This window comes from Oncorhynchus kisutch, linkage group LG8 (genome assembly GCF_002021735.2).
Source record: "Oncorhynchus kisutch isolate 150728-3 linkage group LG8, Okis_V2, whole genome shotgun sequence".
In the NCBI taxonomy this organism is placed as follows: Eukaryota; Metazoa; Chordata; class Actinopteri; order Salmoniformes; family Salmonidae; genus Oncorhynchus; species Oncorhynchus kisutch.
The window spans coordinates 70693914-70717557 of record NC_034181.2 but is presented as its reverse complement, the minus strand read 5'-3'; the positions used below and the strand labels follow the sequence as shown (position 1 = coordinate 70717557).

At 41.6% G+C, this 23644-nt stretch overlaps 2 protein-coding genes across 2 annotated transcripts; one reads left to right on the top strand and one right to left on the bottom strand.

Annotated features, from left to right (window-relative positions):
• Positions 1-4120: 4120 nt before the first annotated feature.
• LOC109895229 (intestinal mucin-like protein) lies at positions 4121-11911 on the top strand. The gene is made up of 20 exons (XM_031831064.1): positions 4121-4164; positions 5209-6168; positions 6285-6490; positions 6622-6793; positions 6914-7161; positions 7348-7531; positions 7690-7873; positions 8111-8283; positions 8392-8461; positions 8558-8679; positions 8892-8923; positions 9241-9409; positions 9573-9677; positions 9829-9869; positions 10078-10200; positions 10333-10431; positions 10522-10650; positions 10859-10898; positions 11100-11223; positions 11426-11911. The coding sequence occupies exons 2-20, from the start codon at positions 6135-6137 to the stop codon at positions 11637-11639; spliced, it is 2469 nt and encodes an 822-aa protein (XP_031686924.1). The 5' UTR covers positions 4121-4164; positions 5209-6134; the 3' UTR covers positions 11640-11911.
• A 1470-nt stretch (positions 11912-13381) lies between these two features.
• LOC109895350 (toll-interacting protein) lies at positions 13382-23297 on the bottom strand. Its single transcript, XM_020488978.1, has 6 exons — positions 22908-23297; positions 17191-17340; positions 16880-17062; positions 16549-16701; positions 16370-16457; positions 13382-15520 (listed from the first exon to the last, which is right to left on the bottom strand). Exons 1-6 carry the CDS (start codon positions 22938-22940, stop codon positions 15300-15302), a joined length of 828 nt encoding a protein of 275 aa, XP_020344567.1. The 5' UTR covers positions 22941-23297; the 3' UTR covers positions 13382-15299.
• Between the last annotated feature and the right edge of the window lie 347 nt (positions 23298-23644).

The following is a 23644-nucleotide window of genomic DNA, read 5'->3' as shown; positions in this document are numbered from 1 at the left end:
CAACAACTACAGAGGTAACTACACCTACCACAGGTGGAACGCCAACAGTTGAAGAAACCACAAATGAGACAATTTCATCTACATCCACAAAGCCACCTAAAGAAGTCACCTCCGGCCGAACAACAACTTCCACCACTGTAATTGTTGAAACCTCTACTTCAACATCACAACCCACAGCAACAGGTGAAGAAACATCAGGGCCAGTTGTCATTACATCCAATCCCACTACTTTAACAACAACAACAGAGGTAACTACACCTACCACAGGTGTAACGACAACAGTTGAAGAAACCACAACTGAGACAATTTCATCTACATCCACAAAGCCACCTAAAGAAGTCACCTCCGGCCCAACAACCACTTCCACCACTGTAAATGTTGAAACCTCTACTTCAACATCACAGCCCACAGCAACAGGTGAAGAAACATCAGGGCCAGTTGTCATAACTTCCAATCCCACTACATCAACCACAACTTCAAAGGCACCCACTACACCTACCACGGGTGGAACTACAAGAATTGAAGAATCCACAACAGAGACAAGTCCATCTACATCCACAAAGACACCTAAAGAAGTCCCCATGGGCACAACAACCACTTCCACCACTGTAATTGTTGAAAGCTCTACTTCAACATCACAGCCCACAACAACAGGTGAAGAAACAACAGGGCCAGTTGTCATTACATCCAATCCCACTACTTTAACAACAACAACAATTGCACCCACAACAACGACACCTACCACAGGTGGAACGACAACAGTTGAAGAAACCACAAATGAGACAAGTCCATCTACAAAACCACCTAAAGAAGTCACCTCCGGCCTAACAACAACTTCCACCACTGTAATTGTTGAAACCTCTACCTCCACACCTCAGCCCACAAGATTAGGTGAAGAAACAACAGGGCCAGTTGTCATTGATTACAATCCCACGACTTCAACCACAACAACTACAGAGGTAACTACACCTACCACAGGTGGAACGACAACAGTTGAAGAAACCACAAATGAGACAAGTCTATCTACAAAACCACCTAAAGAAGTCACCTCCGGCCCAACAACCACTTCCACCACTGTAATTGTTGAAACCTCTACTTCAACATCACAGACCACAGCAACAGGTGAAGAAACATCAGGGCCAGTTGTCATAACTTCCAATCCCACTACTTTAACAACAACAACAGAGGTAACTACACCTACCACAGGTGTAACGACAACAGTTGAAGAAACCACAACTGAGACAATTTCATCTTCAAAACCACCTAAAGAAGTCACCTCCGGCCGAACAACAACTTCCACCACTGTAATTGTTGAAACCTCTACTTCAACATCACAGCCCACAACAACAGGTGAAGAAACATCAGGGCCAGTTGTCATAACTTCCAATCCCACGACTTCGACCACAACAACTACAGAGGTAGCTACACCTACCACAGGTGGAACGACAACAGTTGAAGAAACTACAAATGAGACAAGTCCATCTACAAAACCACCTAAAGAAGTCACCTCCGGCCGAACAACAACTTCCACCACTGTAATTGTTGAAAGCTCTACTTCAACATCACAGCCCACAACAACAGGTGAAGAAACATCAGGGCCAGTTGTCATAACTTCCAATCCCACTACTTTAACAACAACTAAAATTGCACCCACAACAATGACACCTACCACAGGTGTAACTACAACAGTTGAAGAAACCACAACGGAGACAATTTCATCTACATCCACAAAGCCACCTAAAGAAGTCCCCACGGGCCCAACAACCACTTCCACCACTGTAATTGTTGAAAGCTCTACTTCAACATCACAGCCCACAACAACAGGTGAAGAAACAACAGGGCCAGTTGTCATAACTTCCAATCCCACTACTTTAACAACAACAACAATTGCACCCACAACAACGACACCTACCACAGGTGTAACGACAACAGTTGAAGAAACCACAACTGAGACAATTTCATCTTCAAAACTACCTAAAGAAGTCACCTCCGGCCGAACAACAACTTCCACCACTGTAATTGTTGAAACCTCTACTTCAACATCACAGCCCACAACAACAGGTGAAGAAACATCAGGGCCAGTTGTCATAACTTCCAATCCCACGACTTCGACCACAACAACTACAGAGGTAGCTACACCTACCACAGGTGGAACGACAACAGTTGAAGAAACTACAAATGAGACAAGTCCATCTACAAAACCACCTAAAGAAGTCACCTCCGGCCGAACAACAACTTCCACCACTGTAATTGTTGAAAGCTCTACTTCAACATCACAGCCCACAACAACAGGTGAAGAAACAACAGGGCCAGTTGTCATTACATCCAATCCCACTACTTTAACAACAACAACAATTGCACCCACAAAAACGACACCTACCACAGGTGGAACGACAACAGGTGAAGAAACATCAGGGCCAGTTGTCATAACTTCCAATCCCACTACTTTAACAACAACTAAAATTGCACCCACAACAATGACACCTACCACAGGTGTAACTACAACAGTTGAAGAAACCACAACGGAGACAATTTCATCTACATCCACAAAGCCACCTAAAGAAGTCCCCACGGGCCCAACAACCACTTCCACCACTGTAATTGCTGAAACCTCTACTTCAACATCACAGCCCACAGCAACAGGTGAAGAAACATCAGGGCCAGTTGTCATAACTTCCAATCCCACTACTTTAACAACAACAACAGAGGTAACTACACCTATCACAGGTGTAACGACAACAGTTGAAGAAACCACAACTGAGACAATTTCATCTACATCCACAAAGCCACCTAAAGAAGTCCCCACGGGCCCAACAACCACTTCTACCACTGTAATTGTTGAAAGCTCTACTTCAACATCACAGCCCACAACAACAGGTGAAGAAACAACAGGGCCAGTTGTCATAACTTCCAATCCCACTACTTTAACAACAACAACAATTGCACCCACAACAACGACACCTACCACAGGTGGAACGACAACAGTTGAAGAAACCACAAATGAGACAAGTCCATCTTCAAAACCACCTAAAGAAGTCACCTCCGGCCGAACAACAACTTCCACCACTGTAATTGTTGAAACCTCTACTTCAACATCACAGACCACAGCAACAGGTGAAGAAACATCAGGGCCAGTTGTCATTACATCCAATCCCACTACTTTAACAACAACAACAGAGGTAACTACACCTACCACAGGTGGAACGACAACAGTTGAAGAAACTACAAATGAGACAAGTCCATCTACAAAACCACCTAAAGAAGTCACCTCCGGCCGAACAACAACTTCCACCACTGTAATTGTTGAAAGCTCTACTTCAACATCACAGCCCACAACAACAGGTGAAGAAACAACAGGGCCAGTTGTCATTACATCCAATCCCACTACTTTAACAACAACAACAATTGCACCCACAAAAACGACACCTACCACAGGTGGAACGACAACAGGTGAAGAAACATCAGGGCCAGTTGTCATAACTTCCAATCCCACTACTTTAACAACAACTAAAATTGCACCCACAACAATGACACCTACCACAGGTGTAACTACAACAGTTGAAGAAACCACAACGGAGACAATTTCATCTACATCCACAAAGCCACCTAAAGAAGTCCCCACGGGCCCAACAACCACTTCCACCACTGTAATTGCTGAAACCTCTACTTCAACATCACAGCCCACAGCAACAGGTGAAGAAACATCAGGGCCAGTTGTCATAACTTCCAATCCCACTACTTTAACAACAACAACAGAGGTAACTACACCTATCACAGGTGTAACGACAACAGTTGAAGAAACCACAACTGAGACAATTTCATCTACATCCACAAAGCCACCTAAAGAAGTCCCCACGGGCCCAACAACCACTTCTACCACTGTAATTGTTGAAAGCTCTACTTCAACATCACAGCCCACAACAACAGGTGAAGAAACAACAGGGCCAGTTGTCATAACTTCCAATCCCACTACTTTAACAACAACAACAATTGCACCCACAACAACGACACCTACCACAGGTGGAACGACAACAGTTGAAGAAACCACAAATGAGACAAGTCCATCTTCAAAACCACCTAAAGAAGTCACCTCCGGCCGAACAACAACTTCCACCACTGTAATTGTTGAAACCTCTACTTCAACATCACAGCCCACAACAACAGGTGAAGAAACATCAGGGCCAGTTGTCATAACTTCCAATCCCACGACTTCAACCACAACAACTACAGAGGTAGCTACACCTACCACAGGTGGAACGACAACAGTTGAAGAAACTACAAATGAGACAAGTCCATCTACAAAACCACCTAAAGAAGTCACCTCCGGCCGAACAACAACTTCCACCACTGTAATTGTTGAAAGCTCTACTTCAACATCACAGACCACAGCAACAGGTGAAGAAACATCAGGGCCAGTTGTCATTACATCCAATCCCACTACTTTAACAACAACAACAGAGGTAACTACACCTACCACAGGTGGAACGACAACAGTTGAAGAAACTACAAATGAGACAAGTCCATCTATAAAACCACCTAAAGAAGTCACCTCCGGCCGAACAACAACTTCCACCACTGTAATTGTTGAAAGCTCTACTTCAACATCACAGCCCACAACAACAGGTGAAGAAACAACAGGGCCAGTTGTCATTACATCCAATCCCACTACTTTAACAACAACAACAATTGCACCCACAAAAACGACACCTACCACAGGTGGAACGACAACAGGTGAAGAAACATCAGGGCCAGTTGTCATAACTTCCAATCCCACTACTTTAACAACAACTAAAATTGCACCCACAACAATGACACCTACCACAGGTGTAACTACAACAGTTGAAGAAACCACAACGGAGACAATTTCATCTACATCCACAAAGCCACCTAAAGAAGTCCCCACGGTCCCAACAACCACTTCCACCACTGTAATTGCTGAAACCTCTACTTCAACATCACAGCCCACAGCAACAGGTGAAGAAACATCAGGGCCAGTTGTCATAACTTCCAATCCCACTACTTTAACAACAACAACAGAGGTAACTACACCTATCACAGGTGTAACGACAACAGTTGAAGAAACCACAACTGAGACAATTTCATCTACATCCACAAAGCCACCTAAAGAAGTCCCCACGGGCCCAACAACCACTTCCACCACTGTAATTGTTGAAAGCTCTACTTCAACATCACAGCCCACAACAACAGGTGAAGAAACAACAGGGCCAGTTGTCATAACTTCCAATCCCACTACTTTAACAACAACAACAATTGCACCCACAACAACTACACCTATCACAGGTGTAACGACAACAGTTGAAGAAACCACAACTGAGACAATTTCATCTACATCCTCAAAACCACCTAAAGAAGTCACCTCCGGCCGAACAACAACTTCCACCACTGTAATTGTTGAAACCTCTACTTCAACATCACAGCCCACAACAACAGGTGAAGAAACATCAGGGCCAGTTGTCATAACTTCCAATCCCACGACTTCAACCACAACAACTACAGAGGTAGCTACACCTACCACAGGTGGAACGACAACAGGTGAAGAAACATCAGGGCCAGTTGTCATAACTTCCAATCCCACTACTTTAACAACAACAACAGAGGTAACTACACCTACCACAGGTGTAACGACAACAGTTGAAGAAACCACAACTGAGACAATTTCATCTACATCCACAAAGCCACCTAAAGAAGTCCCCACGGGCCCAACAACCAGTTCCACCACTGTAAATGTTGAATCCTCTACTTCAACATCACAGCCCACAGCAACAGGTGAAGAAACATCAGGGCCAGTTGTCATAACTTCCAATCCCACTACTTTAACAACAACAACAGAGGTAACTACACCTACAAGAGGTGAAACTACAACAGTTGAAGAAACCACAACTGAGACAATTCCATCTACATCCACAAAGCCACCTAAAGAAGTCACCACAGGCCCAATTACATATTCCACAACTGCTGAAGTTGTAACTTTGACATCACAGCCTTCAACGACAAGTACAGAAACAACAGAGCCAGTTGTCATCACAGGCCCATTAGAAACAACAAGAAATCCTTCAACATCGCCACAAGTGATTATTACACCAACATCACAAGTAGTCACCACCAGCCAGTGTATGTGCATTGTTAATGGGACACAATATCTACCAGGTAACATGTTATAAATGTCATTTAGACAATCAAAATCAATTTAATTTCACTAATCTTTTAATTAATTTTCATTTGTAAAAGGAAATGTTGTAACACTTGCCTTTCTTAACAATCAGGGAACCTAGTGTATAATGTGACTGATGGTTCAGGGTGGTGCTTCACCGCTTACTGCAAAGCAACGTGTCAAGTTGAAGTGGAATCAAATCCATGTCCTTCCTCTACACCACCCACTGTTTCACCCACAACGACAGAAGAGACAACGACCACACCACCAACAACTCAATCCTCCCCAGACTGCACTAGCATTCAGCCACCAAGAAAGGTCATTTTAATAAGGTTTTTAATAATAAAATGGGTGAATGGGTATATTTGTCTTTGTGGTGTAATGCTTGTGTGTTCAACCCTGTGTGTGCATGTTTGAGTAATTGCTTTCCCTTATCAAATCAATGGCAGAATGGAGAGTCTTGGCAGCTGAATAGCTGTACCACAGCAATTTGCCAGGACGGCATTGTTGTCCATCTACCAGTAAAATGCAAGCCAGTGGAGCCACTACAGTGTGAGAATGGTCGTCCACCTGTCAAGGTCTATGATTCAACTGGATGCTGCTTTACATATGAATGTGAATGTAAGTGACAACATACAACGCAACAATCTGAGTGAAAATAAGACATTAATGCTCATTAGTTTTCATTGTCCTGTGTCAATAGCTTAGATTATTATCAACTCATATTTTAACATGTTGCAGGTGTATGCAGTGGATGGGGTGGATCTCACTACATGACATTTGATGGAGTATATTACAATTTCCAGGAGAACTGCTCATACATCTTAGTGAAAGAAATCAACTTCAAATACAACCTTACCATTATTGTTGATAATCACTACTGTGGAAACGCCGACAGTGGATTCTGTCCTCAGTCCCTTATCATTCACTACAATTCCTATGAAGTGATTCTTACCCAGCAGAGATCTAGTGAAACAACAGAAAACGTGGTAACTATTTAAAAAATATCATTCCCATTGCTTGTATTTTTCTATGCTGCTGCCTTATCATGCATTATTAAAATCCCATAACTTTAAATTAAAACCAATAACGGGGTTAATATTGTCATGTTACTACTTTCAAGATAACACATGACTCAACCATCTAAATGTGTATCCATTTTTGCACAAATGCAGGTATATGTCAACAGTAAACGAATCTACCCAGCTTACAGAATGGGTGACATTGCTCTAACAAGTACTGGTGTGGAGGTTGTGCTGGAGATCCCTGATCTTAAGGTTCAGGTGTCTTACAAGGGGTCATCATTTAGCATCAACCTTCCTTACTCCCTCTTCCAAAGCAGCACAGAGGGCCAGTGTGGTGAGTATTATAAAAGAGGGTCAATATACATTTCACAGTTTCAAACTGTCAGTAGATGCTCCTATCGAGACCACCCTATAGAAATTGCATACAACAAAAAACTATGGCCTGGCCTTGCTAACTAGGTTTTACACTATGCAATATCCCTATTTTTCAAGGTACCTGTGATAATTCCCAGAAGAATGACTGCCAGTCACCTAATGGTCAGATACAGAGCTGCTCAGTCGCAGCTAGCCAGTGGCTAATTCCAAACCAGGACTGTCCAACTCCTCCAACAGCACCACCCGCAAGCACATCCTCTACCCCCTGCAAGACAGCCGTTTGTGAAATCATGAACAGCAAGTAAGGAACATATCAAACTAAGTTCGAGAAAGGGAACAAGCACACAATAGGAATGGCTAAATGATAATTCACTTCCTAATGTGTTTTATCAATTGTAATGTACATTTTCTGTCATGTTAATTTGCTTGTATTTGAAACTTGTTTCTATCATAATACAGGTACTGTTCCATTGGCATTTCTGGTTAAAGGTTGCACTCCATGCATCTCTCTAAACCACTATGTTCTTTTCTGTCGAAGGGTCTTTGAGGAATGCCATAAAGCGGTTTCTCCTGATGCCTTCGTTCAGGCCTGTAGATCAGATGTCTGCTACAATGCTAATTCTAGCTGCTCTAGTCTGGAGGCGTATGCATCTGAATGTGCAAATAAAGGGATCTGCATTGAATGGAGGAAGTTCACCCATGGAGAATGTGGTGAGCTATGAATCCAAGCATAGTAGTTATGCCACAAATTCATAGGCAGCGACTTACATTTTATTTTGCTGGTATTTAGCATAACTGTGACCTATTTTTGTCCTGCAGAGCATACATGCCCAGCCACTAAGGTGTACATGCCATGTGGTCCAGCAGTTGAACCAACATGTAATACCAGGTAAGCATTAGATGTCATATGAATTTCCTTCATATTCCTTCATATTCTTTTAAATAAATGATCTCCAGTATAATCCCAAACCTATTTTGTATGCAGATATAATGAGAAGTATTTGAACAACCAAACCCAAATTACCAATAAGACGAAGGAGGGTTGCTTCTGTCCATCTAAAACCGTCTTGTTCAGCACCTACTCTGATACTTGTGTGGTCTCCTGTGGTAAGAATGGGTTAGTTATGGGTCATTTTGCAGGTAGCTATCAATATAAGAATTAGACATTTCTGTACTTTTAAAAGTTGAATTCAGCATGAATCACAGTTTACTGGCTTTATTTGTCATTGAAGAGTTAAAAAATGTGGAGGTGTGAAGAACTTGACCCCAACTTGACCCCAACTACAAACATTTTAAACACACCCTGTATTTATTTTCAGGCTGCACCGGACCTGATGGCAACCCCCAAATGGTAAGAATTTCCTCCATCTAAATATTCTCCAGATATTCATTCTCACATAGACATATCATGAGATGCATTTCACGTGAGTCAGGGAAACTCACATACTTAGGATGGATACTTTTCATTGATAGGTCTTGTCCTCTTTATTCCTTCCAAAGAACAGACCAGAAAACATTTAATCTCTGATTCACTTCCAACCCAGTCCTTCTCACCTTATGATGGTTCATCTTAACTGCCATGGTTAAATCCAGTTCATTGCAGAACAACAACATTTGAGTTTGTCTTTTCTATTTATTGATCTGACATTACCCTGTTTTTCCATTAAGCCTGGTGATACATGGGAGAGTGGTTGCCAGCAGTGCACATGTGACATGGACTCCATGATTGTCCAGTGCCAGCCTATCACCTGCCCCACACCAGCCACACCCATATGCAATGAGACTGGTTACAGACTGGGGAACAAGACAGAAGGCTGCTGCCAGAAATATACATGTGGTGAGTGATGGAACAGACCCTTCGGTAAATCATTAGAAAGCCAACTCTTATTCATACAGTACTAGACCAAGATCATCTGAAGTGTTGTGTAGGGTCATAGGGGTTATTTGACCCTCTATCGGCGTGTCTTTTAATCACTTCTCATTGGTTACCTCTGTAACAGAGTGTGATGCACTGCTTTGCCCCAAAGTCATGATGGACTGCCAGCCAGGGTGGGAGGCAATTATAAGCACATCCAACTCAAGCTGCTGTCCAGAGTATACCTGTGGTAAGACCCTTTGATTTTCTTCATCAGCGGTTTAGTTAGTTCATTGACTTTGTAATTCCCAGGTATCACTGGTTTGAATTACATTTGTGTTAACTATGACATGAATCACTGGTATCACTGACTGATTCCTTCTCAATGTGTGTCTGTTCAGTTCCTAAGGGTGTATGTGTCTACAATAACATTGAGTACCAGGTGAGAATAAATCATTTCAAATAAATGTAATTCAACAAGCTTCTGAAAGACACCCACACACATAGCTTGAGATAAGCTGTATTGTGTTTGCTGCCCTCATAATTGGCCACATTCTACTATAGAACTGCTCCCTTTGCACTCTGACCCTCCTCTACTCAAACAGTCTGTTATTGTAGATTATAACGTGTGTCTCTCCCTTTCACTCCAGCCTGGTGCTGAAGTTCCCAAAGGAACATGTGAGAATTGTATCTGCAGCTCGACCATGGATCTTAGCACCAAGCTCAACAACATTGTGTGCACAAATATCTCCTGCGACACTACATGTTCACAGGTAGTCATGTCTCTCTTAACAAACATGATACATGGATTTACGTATTTATAAGAAACTTGCAGTAGCCTACTCTGAAGGCTTATGAAGTAGGTTACCAATGATTTACTAATATACTCTCCATGCTCGTATTAGGGCTTCCAGTATCAGGCCATACCTGGTCAGTGTTGTGGGAAATGTGTACAGACAAGCTGTGTGGTTAATATGCCAGATAAGACCAAACACACTATTCAGGTGAGTACCACAAGAGTGTATGAGGATGCATAATCTGTCTGCATGATCTGAAACTCCATCATAATTCTTCATCTTCTCCTTGTGCGAAAGGTGAACGAAACATGGTCACCACCTGGTGACAAATGTGTGATGTACACGTGTGACAAAAGTGATGACCAATATATACCAGTAGAGGTGAAGACTGTGTGCCCTGCATTCAGCCCAGAGATCTGTGTCCCAGTGAGTTTCTGTCCTATCTCACCTCCGTCTTGGGGACAATCAACACTGTAGTTACACTGTTTCCCAATCTCACTCAGAATGTTACTATCATTCCTAGTGCTCTTGGGTCATAGAGATAGATGTTTCAGTAACATTTAGAATGGAAGGGAGCTCACATAATGTATACAATCTACCGCTTATAAATCATCTCTCCTATTTTTCACTGCAGGGCACAGAAAAGACAGATGCAAATGGATGCTGCAAGACTTGTAAGTAACACGTCCAGCCAAATCATTCCTAATAACCACATATCTACTGGTTAATAATAGCATGCTATGTCACCTAAATAAGACCAACAGGAAACATTGTGTGCCTACATACTGGCCAACAATGTATATGTTGGCTGTTACTGCTTCATCTACTGTCATACTGTTTCAAACAATAACTCTTGATGCATCTTTCCTGACCAGGCACAGAACGCAGGAATGTCTGTGAGATGAAGTACACCTCCACTAGCATTGTCATCAGTGGCTGTGTGACCGCTGAGCCTGTGGAGATCAATTCCTGCTCAGGAAACTGTGGAACCTCTTCCATGTAAGTACTACGGATATTGAACGCAGCACTAGTCAATGTCATGCAGGCCCCAGTCAGTCATCACCTATTCACTGTCTAGTGTGCCCTTTATGAACTAGAAGCCAATTTGACTTACTTATTGTTCCTGTGCTCATCTTGTCAAGACAACCCAGGGAATTCAAGCCCTCTTTTCAACTTGTCTTGTGTTTCTGTGAATGTGCAGGTACTCAGCAGAGGCGAACAACATGATGCACTACTGCTCCTGCTGCCAAGAGGTGACCACTAGCCAGAAAGAGGTGGCGCTGCTCTGCCCTGATGGGTCAAAGGTCAAGCACTCCTACATCCACGTTGAGTCATGCGGATGTCATGTCACAGACTGTGATGCAAAAACGACCGCCGCCCCGGGGACGACGAGAAAGCGCAGAAGGAGGCGCTAAACGTCTATGGAGACAACATGCACACTGATATAGGAATTATCCTCATGACATTGAATGTTTTACTCCAAATTTATTTTCTTGTAACATTTGACTTAAATCTGTCATGTCACTGTATTTCCACAATCGGCAACACTTACTATTATGTTCTTATACTTTCATTGTAGAATGAATGTATTTTCTATGATAAATGTAGTGGGTAATCTCTTTTCTCATTTGTAGTGATTAATAAACAACAGCAACATCATGTGCTTCTGCATGTTGCTTTGCTCTTTCAGCAATTCTCACAATCCTTCAAGCTATTCACAGTGACCACTATAACAGTAACATTATGCTACTTAGAAGTATGTACGGGTAACTGGCAAAATAACAGTAACAACAGAAAGTGTCCTAATAAGGCATTGGGCCAACAGGAGCTGCCAGAAGAGCTTCAATGCACCTTGGCATAGATTATTAGTATCTGAAACTCTACTGGAGGGATGCGACACCATTCTTCCAAGAGAAATTTTATCATGTGGTGTTTTGTTGATGGTGGTGGAAAACGCTGTCTCAGGCGCTGATGGGAGATTCTGAATAAGTGTTCAATTTGGTTGAGATCTAGTGACTGAGACGGCCATGGCATATGGTTTAAATAGTTTTTATGCTCATCAAACCATTCAGGGACCACTCGTGCCCTGTGGATGGCGGCATTGTCATCCACTCCCATCAGGATAGAAATTATTCATCAGAAATTGAAGGTGACCACTCAGAATGGTTGTGTATGTACAGTACTGGTGTTTATCTTGCCCTCTAGGGCAGTGGTATTCAAAGTCAGGGTTGCGACAGAACTGCAGTGGGGTCGCCAAAATGTCAACAAAAAATAGGATACCAACGATATACAAACGTTTTAAGTAAATAGTTTTTTTTCTTCATTTTGATAAGAGATGAAAATGCAATGAATATAAGGTTATTTGTTGATGTAAAAATCTGGCTGAAGAAATTGGAGGTTTGCGCTGAAATAATGTGAATACCACTGCTCTATGGGTTGAGTGGTCATTAACCATGGCAGGAAAATGCACCACACACCATAAAAGAGCAACCAGAACCCTCATTTACTCAAGATTTTCTATTATTTTGGCAATTACTTGTAACTAGCTACTAGTGACTTTTGAAAATATATTGACGCAACAAAACTTGCCAAGCAGTAAGTCACAAGATAGTAAAGGTATAATAAAATATGTAGCTAGACTAGGGTAGTGATGTTCTTGTATCATTGACAACATGGTGAGGTTTAAAGGGGCAATCTGCAGTTCAGACAGTCTCTGTCTCTATTGATGTACCATCCATGAGTACAAAATTATAGTTTAAGGGCCAGATTCAATCCAATCACGTTTTGTCCACTATATGTACATTTTAAAGGCAATGTTCCAGTGATCGCAGAGACCACATTAACGGTAAACGCAGCACATGTCGGCTCAATCGAAAATTACTTTTATATGTCAATTGCGCTGTAACACAGATCTTCCATAGTCCGGATTGAATGTTGGCCTTAATCATGTTTTGAGTCTATACAGTGTTTGTTAACAATTTCATTGTTTACAAAGATGTAAAACAAGCTTATATTTTGGGTTATGGCAGTTGAACTAAGCTCATGAGTCATTTTTAACTGATATTCTTCAAAAGTCTATGGTATATTTCAATTATTAAGTCCAAAGATGGCTTAGCAAACAAACCAGGATGAGATCTACACTACAAGACCAAACACGTGCAGATAAAACATTTATTTCCATAATGTGTAATGTGTCATGAGTAAAAGAAACAAACATAATTTGATGCCAAAAAAGTGTTGTACATTCAAACCAGATAAACTGCTGTATCACGTAGCCTAGCCATTCCATTGCAACAGAATCAGAACAACCTTCGAGTGCCTTCGAACATCCTTGTGCACATTGATCTATCTAAAAGGACTGTAAAAGTGAAATAAATGTTATGGTCTCTTTAGCTTAGGACGGTACATTGACTTATGGACTACCACCAACAAACAAGTAGAATGGCTAAACGTTGGAAGTGTTAGGGATTATACAGATGTCTGGCTAAACACGACACAATCATGTTCAAAATATGTCTATGAGAATGGGACATGTGGGAAAACACAGAAGAAAACCTAATATTTAAAATGAAAGTGCTTGCTGTGTCTTCACGAAAGTGAACGGTAGAGGAATGTGTTAAATCAAGAGGGGATAGAGTGCTAAATCAAACACAAGTGCCCAGAATTGGGTCTTTTAAATTTAAACAAGAAGTATTTTTTACATACTGTATGACACTCATGGAGATGGCCTAAGCATAAAGAAATGCACTATATATTTTCTTTAATGAATCACACCAAAACAGAGGATCTTTCCTTGGAAAAATATATGCACATCTTTGAAGATTAAGCGAATACAAATAGAAAATGAAAACCCCATGTTAAAATCAGACGGAGGGGGGGAGGCAACATTCAATACCTCATGTCAATGGATCTTTACAAGTCTCCTCTTTATGTGTGGGCCTATATATGGTAGGACATTACATTTCATCTGTAAGATAGTCATACCAACAATTTTCTGAATATCATGGTATTGGGCTGTGCACACAATTTTGTTTATTAAACCAGCAGGGATTTTCACAGCCTATAACGGTTTGAAAATAAAACCTGTGAATTCAGATAGGGTGAAGGGAAAGGATGATATCAATAATATGTTTATTTCTTCACTGCATTCAATCATTTTGTATTACCATGTCATTGTTTGATTTTGGATTACCATGATATATTCTTCAACCATAGTTACCCACTCTTAAACAACTGACCAGTGATATTGAAACATTCGGAGGCATTTTTGGTTGGAGAAGTACAAAATCATATGGCATTATCCAGAGTAGAGTGGAATGGTGGCAAATGAACCTCAACATTTGAGAGGTTGATAGGCATTGGCTGTGTGGCTATGTGGGAATTTTCACTTGTCCTAAGTCATCGCGGTTTGTTATATTGTGACAAGTCCTCTTTCTGCTCTGAACCGCTGCATACCTAAATCTCTTGTCTTCATAATTTATCATATTTTGAATATATATATATATATAACTATATTTATACAGATTGATTGATATATATCAATCAATCTCAATCAAATACAGATCAGCTCAGGACAGTACTGGTCAATACACATATACAGAGAAGACAGGTTAGGGAGCTCTCAACAATGTCTCACAACAACTACTTTCATAAAGATCTAAAGCTTCTGCAGGATCAATTCCTTTCTTTATTCCACATACAGTAGCACTGCATCAACATCAATTGTACATAACCCATTCTGAGTGAAGTGGAATGTAACCTTGAGAAGCCAACCAGCCATCACAGCACTTATCAATAGGTAAACCAATTTGTCCCAATCCCAGATGTGGACTGGGAACAAAGCTATACATTGTTTCATAATACAGATGGTAATGTATACAGATGTATAAATGTGTGACACCTCAGATATGAACATCTGCTTATGGTAAAAAAAAAAAACAGCTGGATTTGATTTAGTGTGAGTGACAGTTGAGAGCTCGCAGGCCTAAGTGCATATTTACAGACTGTGCAGGGTGCTGTTGCTGTGAATGGGCAATGTTCTGGCAGCCACAGTGGATTTATTTGTGGCTCCACTGTTACAGCTCTTCTGTCATCTGGAGCAGAGAGTTGATGGCGGCATCCTTGTTACCTTGCTGGGCCTCAATTACAGTGCGGATCACTTCCCTGTCCAGATTGGGGAACATGTCCTGCAGTGCCTTAAGATCCTCCTCACTACAGGGAGCCTCTTGTGGGGCGACTGTGGGTGCTGCAGGCATACCCATGGGCACCATTCCCTGGTTGTATACAGTGGGCACTCCTGAGAAGAGCAAACCAGAGAGAAATGGGTAAGCAACAATCTCCTATTATTAATGTAGAAACAGGTCAACAGTTCTTAAGGGCAACACACACTAATAAACATCTCCCGTGCACAGTAAGTAGATCACTTGCTGGGTGCCGATGAGCAGTGGTGATTCAACATGTACAATAGTCAGAAAAATGTACAGAAAATTACAATGTTCTGTGGTCAGTCAGCGTGGTCTATTTCGTCCTTTAGTTTCACTTACATAAGGCACACTATGCCCACTTCCATTTGGAAAGTAGACTAGCAATCAAAATAGAATTGGGCCAGATGGCTGCAGTGTCTCTGTCTAAGATTGCCAACTGTTGAAGACTGACATGAGCCCATTTTAATCTGTTTGTAATTGTATAATTAGCCTAGCATTAGTAATTATTATTTTATGGGTTAGATGGAAAGATCTATGTGCATTGTATTTGGGAAGAGGGAAAGGGGGCCTGTCTCTGAGGGCAAGAATGATTCCATAAGGGTGGAATAGAGCTGATGGAGTTTGAGCTGATAGATCATAATTACTGTTCTATAACACTGTCTTGTATCTTTACTGTTTTATATACTCTGAATATGAATATACAGTTTTTATATATTCTTGGAGATCAAAAGTAGTGTTAGATTTAGGCTCTTTGTGTATGAGGAGTGTAATTATCTAGTGGATTGCAGTAGCTTGTAGTCGTGTTATGACCGGTATGTGAGCTTTTGCAGCTGCAACACCCAGTGAGGTGAATTAATCTAGCTCGAGTTTTCTTGGAGTCTGTTTGGATTATTGTATCAAAAATTCAACCTAACACTACATCACAGTATGATTCTACTCACCTGCAATGGGTACGTATCCTACCCCCTGCTGATAGACTGTGGGCATGAGGACAACGGGTGGAGACATATGCATACCTGCTGGCATGTTCTGAAAGCATGAGAGCCAAGAGGAATATCAATCAATCACTTTCAAACTGTCCTACAATGACAATGTGAGCATGTGTGTTTTATGAACTCACAGCATAAGACATGACCAGGTTGATCATGCCCTCCTTGTCGTCGCCTTGTCTGCCACTGAGGCTGTACCACTCATCAACCACACTGCCCTCTCGCAGGCCTTCCGGGATGGTGACATGTGTCCATGCAATTCTGTCATCCATGGAGAATGCCCTCTGGAAAAGTGACCAGCACAAACACCTCAAATCAGTAACTTGTCCCTAAAATCAAGGATGATCATCAAGAAGAAACACTCAAAGTAGATTGCTATCAATAACTCCAGACAGGACTAGTTGTCGAGCCAATAAGTTACGATCTTCCTCACCCACCGCCCCCTAATTCCTTCTTTCTCACCTCATCAAAGATCTCCAGGTAGAAGGAGTCTACTCCAGGTGGGACAGTGCACTGGATAACTTTGTTCCATCGTGGATTCTTGGCACCATTATGGGCTGTGGGTGTTTCATAAACAGCATACCCTAATCGGACCCTGCAGTAAGGGTCCATGCGTGTCATACCATAGTTTTTAGCTAGCTTGGCCTGGAGAAAAGAGGGACATAACAGTGATTCACAGGAAAACATTCCCACTGCATTAATAACCTTGTGTTCTGCAATAAGTCTTGACTATAGGGAAAGACCAAGCAGATGCACAGTTAAAAACAACTTACCTGCACTACAGTGATGCTAAGCCGTCCTACAGTGCCCAGGGATCCCCCATACTGCAACTGCTGCGCTGCTTGGGCATCCAACTGAACTTGTTGCTGCTGCTGGGTGGGAGTAATACGCAGGAAGTCTTGAGGCAACTCCCCAATGTATACCTAAAAAGAAAACGAGCAGAGGAATTGTAAGAGTGAGGACAGGTAAACCACACTAGAGGAAGAAATGGGTCACAATATGCAGCGATTTCACGGACACACCATTGATATGGTGTTAATGGACGCTAGACCTAGACAGGTTAATGGACACTATGTGAGAATTCTACAAAGAAATTCTACAAATCTACTTTCACTAAATGTCAATAATGTGGTTGTCAAAATACATGAATCATTTGAAAACATTAATGTGGCAGTTGTTAACAATGTCTAAAAATCCCAATACTGTATGTTATGATATTTATGAGCCGAAATCTAAAGCAAGTGCCATGCTAAGAATTCTGTGGGGCAGCCCTTTTTGTGAAACCCGCAAAATCAGCTTGTTCATATTTGGCGTAAGTATTCCTCAACCTACCAGAGTAAGATCAATGTGACATTGTATTGCTAAGAAGTATTGGAAAGTCCTGAGGGTGTTTCATGAGTATTGGACACCCTTGGACTGAAATATAAGGTAAAACTACATTATTTTGGATCTATCATTAGATGTTTTCCTCAGATACACCAAAAAAACATAACAGGTTACAAAGTAGAGCGTCATAGCCAGTGTTGGCAACTATTTTTCAGTGAGATTAACTAGCGGCTCCTTGATTTGTCGCTAGTTGACGTTTTGCCTTGCGGCACAGCTGCGGTCCCTGACGAAGCATTTTCGCCCCCTCTCCCGGTGCAAACCCCCTCCCCTTGTGCCTCTGATGTGACTTCTGTTGCAGACAGCTTCTCCCACTCTTGTTTTCAGAAGAATTGATTGGGAAAAGATGCTAAATGCCATCAAAACTATAGAGAACCGGGCGGCAGGTAGCATAGTGGTTAGAGTGTTGGACTTGCAACCGAAATCGAATCCCCGAGCTGACAAGGGAAAAATCTGTCGTTCTGCCCCTGAACAAGGGAGTTAACCCACTGTTCCTAGGCCATCATTGAAAATAACAATTTGTTCTTAACTGACTTGCCTAGATAAATAAAAGGTTAAATAAAAATAAATAAAAAACTGTGTCAAAACTCTGCAAAAGGTAGCCTGAAAAGTAGCTGAATTTGTCGCTAGAACATTTTACCAATAAGTCACTGGATGGGTCTGAAAACTTGCTAAATATAGCGACCAAGTCACCAAATTGTCAACATTGTATCATAGCTACAATTTAATGTATGGGTTGTCAGGGATTGCTCCAAATTCTTGTTCCCCCACCCCCATTTCCATGATGAGTGCTAGCTTACTAGATGTGTGGGAGTCCTTGACACTGTTCCCTGAGGCAACTGGGGCGAGAGGCAGCATTATGCTACTAGCGATTTTTGTGATAAATGGTTTTATTCTTTCAAGTAAAACTACAAGAATTCAGTGGCAACAGGCCTACAACCGATAACAACATAGCTATGTGAATTGAAAATGTGTCCCATCTATCTTTCTGTGCAGCTGGCTAGCAGGCAGCTCACTGTCTCTTCTGAGTCTAGGCTAATCATTGGTTGGAAATGGTGCAGTTTATCCTCCCTTCGCCAGAGAAAATGATCTAAAACCAAAAAATAACATTACAATGTAACCCAACTCAGGCGTAGGCCTACCTTAGAAGTAAGCTATGTTATTAGACTAATAGATTTCTGTGTAACAGTTCAGACTTAGCCTAACACAGGCACACACTTCTCACTATGTGTGACGTGGTGTGTATGTGTTGGTGGGTGCTTTGTGAAGATTCTGAGAAATGTGTGTGGGGATGCTGTGTGTGGGGGATATGCATAGTGTGTATGCAGGTGGCACAGGGTTGGACCTAAAACAGTTGCTAATTGGTAAATACTAAATAGTAAGCCTGCTTTTTGTATTAATCCCAATTACATGTACTCTTGACACCCCTGGTTATGTGTACACACACGCATGGGCTCCACCTTACACAGAACCCAAACCAGCGTGTTTGCGTGCGCCATCGTGCACAATAATGCATACATTTATTTTGTCCCCCCACACCAAACGTGATCACGACGCGCAGGTTAAAATATCAAAACAAACTCTGAACCAATTACATTAATTTGAGGACAGGTCGAAAAGCATTAAACATTTATGGCAATTTAGCTAGCACTTGCTAGCTAATTTGTCCTATTTAGCTAGCTTGCTGTTGCTAGATAATTTGTCCTGGGATATAAGCATTGAGTTGTTATTTTACCTGAAATGCACAAGATCCTCTACTCCGACAATTAATCCACACATAAAACGGTCAACCGAATCGTTTCTAGTCCTCTCCTCCTTCCAGGCCTTTTTTTCTATGAACTTTATATTGCGATTGGCAACTTTCATAAATTAGGTGCTTTACCGCCACCAACCTCGTTCGTCTTTCAGTCACCCACGTGGGTATAACCAATGAGGAGATGGCATGTGGGTACCTGCTTCTATAAACCAATGAGAAGATGGAAGAGGCAGGAGTTGCAGCGCGATCTGCGTCACAAATAGAAAGGACTTATATTTTAGCCCTTGGCAAAGCAGACGCTCGTTGACGCACACGAGCAGTGTGGGTGCAATAATTGAATAATATGGATTTCTACATTTATTTTGCAATGCTCGCGCACGCGATGCGAGCGGTGTTGTCAGGGTATTACTCCTCAGTGTAAACTCCCAGTTCTGCATAAAACATCAATATATGTTAACAATGGCCACCTTAGTTTAAATGAACGGTCTTAACTTGTTGTATTTTGTGTTCAGTCAATTAGCATATTAAGTATCACATTTTTATAAATCGTACAAAAAGTTGTTCTAATTTCATAAATTGTTACAAACTCTTTTGCATTAAACATTAAGATTTGTTAATATGACAATCCCTACTTTAAATGATTGGGATTTATTTACTGTAATTGTGTTTTCCTACAGACTAATTTGTGTATTAGGTGTCACATTTGCATAATATGGCTTTTTAATTTCATACATTACATTTTATTTGAAAATATCATAACAATATGACCAACCTATCTTCAGTTATTGGACAAAAAGTGTCAGATGATTTGGTCAGGGTTTAATCAGTCTGGGAAACCAGTCCAACATCATCAGATCTTGCTCGTCTCTGCCTCTCCATCACTGCCCTATAGAGGTAGTTCAGTAAAATGGCTAACAGAGGACACTGGTTTAGCTGTGTTCTGATAAACTCAAGCAAGTTTAAATCTGGGCGAGTAACGTTAGCTAAACTGGCCATATAGACGCAAGCTACAGCCATTTGCCTCACATGCTGACCACTCCGCTCGAGTCGCGTCGCATGCATTGCAAAATAAAATGTCCAAATACATGTTATTCAATCATTGCGCACACACTGCTAGCGAGCGTCTGCGTAGCCAGACGCTAAATATAACTTGGTTCTATTTGTGACGTATAATGCGCTGCAAGTCCCGCCTCTCCCATCTCCTCATTCGTTATTAGGAGCATATACCACGTGGGTGATTGAAAGATGAACTGAGGTCCACACTTAAGTCGGTAGTGGCATTACACCTTAGTTGGTTGCCAACCGCCATATGAAGTCAGAAGAAGCAGCCTGAAGGAGAGATTACTAGAAAAACGTGTACCCTTTTATCTGTGGATTAGAGGAACTTGTGCATTTCAGGTAAAATAACAGCCCAATGTTTATATCCCAGGTCAAATTAGCTAGCAATAGCAAGTTAGCTAGCTAAATTGCCATAAATGTTTAATGCTTTTTGACCTGTCCCCAAATTAATATAGTTGGTTCAGAGTTGGTTTTGATATTTCAATCTGCGTGTCCTGATCGTGTCTGGGGAGGGGGGACAAAATCAACTCCTGTGAATACAGTAGTTAGCTAGACGGAAGATGGCAGAAACTGAGGTTTTGTTTGAAACTGCTAGTGAGTCAAGTGAAACTAATAGTACAGAAAGTGAGAATGAGTGGGTTACTGTGGCAAAGAAAAAGAGAAACAAGAGAAGTAAAGCTATGTTGGAAAATAGGAAACCACTAGACTCATTTTTGGTCCGAATCAGGGTTTTGGATCAGTTTTGGATCATTGCTACTTGGGAAATCCATTTAACATCTCCAGGAAAATATGGAATGTGTTGGAAGAATGTATGGAGTCGGTGAGTCACAATAACTGGTCTTGTTTAGATTTGTTTGTGTCTGCGGAGCAGAAGAAGCGTGTGTTAGAAGCATGTGTTAAGAGTCAAAAAGATATCGGCGTGGAATGTATCCTGCATGGATTTCCATAGCAGGACGCCTATCAAGGGGGTTATTTCTGGTGTGGCGCAAGAAATAAGGGCAGAGGATATAACTGAAGACTTTGATGGAGTGGTTGGTGCACATCGATTGCCCTGTATGGTGGACGGAGGAAAGAAGTTAACTTCATCAATACTACTCTTCTTTGATAAAGAGTCTCTCCCTAGATACCCTGTAAGAGCTTTTGTGCACAAGCCACTTCAGTGTCATAAATGTAAAAGATTTGGTCTTGTGTCAAGTGTGTGCAGAAGGGAAGAATATCATATGCCAGATGAAGGGAAATGCTGCAACTGTGGAGGTGAACATGCGCCTGAATTCTTGGAGTGCCCTGTTAGGGTGAAGGAGAATGAGGTGGAAAGGAGAATGAGGTGGAAAGGGTAAAAAGTGGCCAGCGTATCTCCTATCTGGAGGTGGTGAGAAAATTGGAAGGAACAAGTGGCGGGGGGGAAGCAATGGTAGAGCCACCACCACCAGTGAAGGTTTCTCATCAACCGAGAGATAGTGAAATGCTACATGTTAAAAAGGTGGACTTTGTATTATTTATCGCAATGGTCATAAACTGTACAGCACAAGTGGAGAAGACATCTAAAACAAATTGGAATCATTGTGAATGCTGCTGAACGTTTGTCTTTGATTTCACAGCCATGCAAGAAATCCTGTCAGTGTATGTAGCACCATCACAGGGATGTATTTTTGAGTGGACTGTGATTGGAGAAGTATGATGTTTTTTTTTTTGTTTACGTGTTTTATTTTATGTCGTTTTCTCCCTTTCCCGGGATGTTTTCTTGTTATTTTCTTATTCAATACCCCATCCAGCTGGAGGCGGTAATGGACCATTAACATTGGAGACCAATCGCCGTTAAACCCCATCGAAGAAGTAGTTAGCTAGATAACTGGCTAGTGGACTTTAGATTAACCAGTAAGTAGCTCATTTTCATAGCTAGTTAGCCGAATGCTAACTACGCCTTTGTGGTTATTGCTCCTGGCAAGCTCTAGCTAAGGAGCGCAAGCTAGCTATATGGCTATATCCAGAGAGACCGGGCAAACTTTAGGCTTCTAAATTAGCTGGCTGTCGTAAAAACGACCCAGCAAGCTAGCCTGAAGTTAGTAAACTACTGTAGCTAGCTAACGTTAGTTAATTTAACAAACGTTACGGTGTTGTTTGCATTAAAACGTTGTAGCTAGCTACAGCTAATCTGGCCAATTTGGGTTCAAATGAAAACGATTGATTATTGAAGCTAACGTTAGCTAAAATGGTGTTTATCCGTGTTCGTTAGCTAATTTAACATTAGCTAGCTTCTATAGCTTGTTATCTAACATTAATCGTTATATTTACCTGTCCTCGTTGGGTGCTAATGGTAGTACTCATTCCGTTTTGAAGTGTGTCAGTTTACAAATAACGAAAGCCTACTGCAACCGTATACAGTTAGAAAGAAGAGGGGAAATGTTACTCGCAAAAAAAGTAAACAACTCAAGCTCGCCAGTTATCCAATCGTGTCAAGCCAAGAATCCTTATCCGGGCAGGTTTGATAATCAGCTGACTTGACCTCTTTCCGCTTCTGATGGGTGCGTTGCAGGACATCGGTAAGCGTGAGGTCGCAATTCTGTCTGATTTGGGCGAGAGAAACATAGTGCCTCTCAATCGTCCATAATAGTTAATCGTCCATTAAAGTCCATATCTTTTCTCCTTAATTTTCACAAAATAACAGGACAGCCAGAATTTGCTTTAACCGGTCTTATTTCTTTACCAACATGTGCATAGAGGAAAAGCAGATGACGACAGGAAGGCATAGGCTATGCACTCATGGTCTCGAGTTCATCCATCAAATCTATTATGTTCCTCCTATTAGATTGTGGCGGGTTGTGAGTATAAACTCGTATTCACACTGCAGGGCTTAATGCTCAAATCAGTTTAGATTTTCAAATCCATTTAGGAATACTGACTGTCCAAACAGCAAGTTATAGTGACCAAATCGGATTTCAGACAGCAGTCATTAGTTGACGTGGCCAAGCTAGTTGTCATAGTAACGATTGGTGTGCGCACTAGCAGTGGTGTAGGCTGATTGGTGGTGG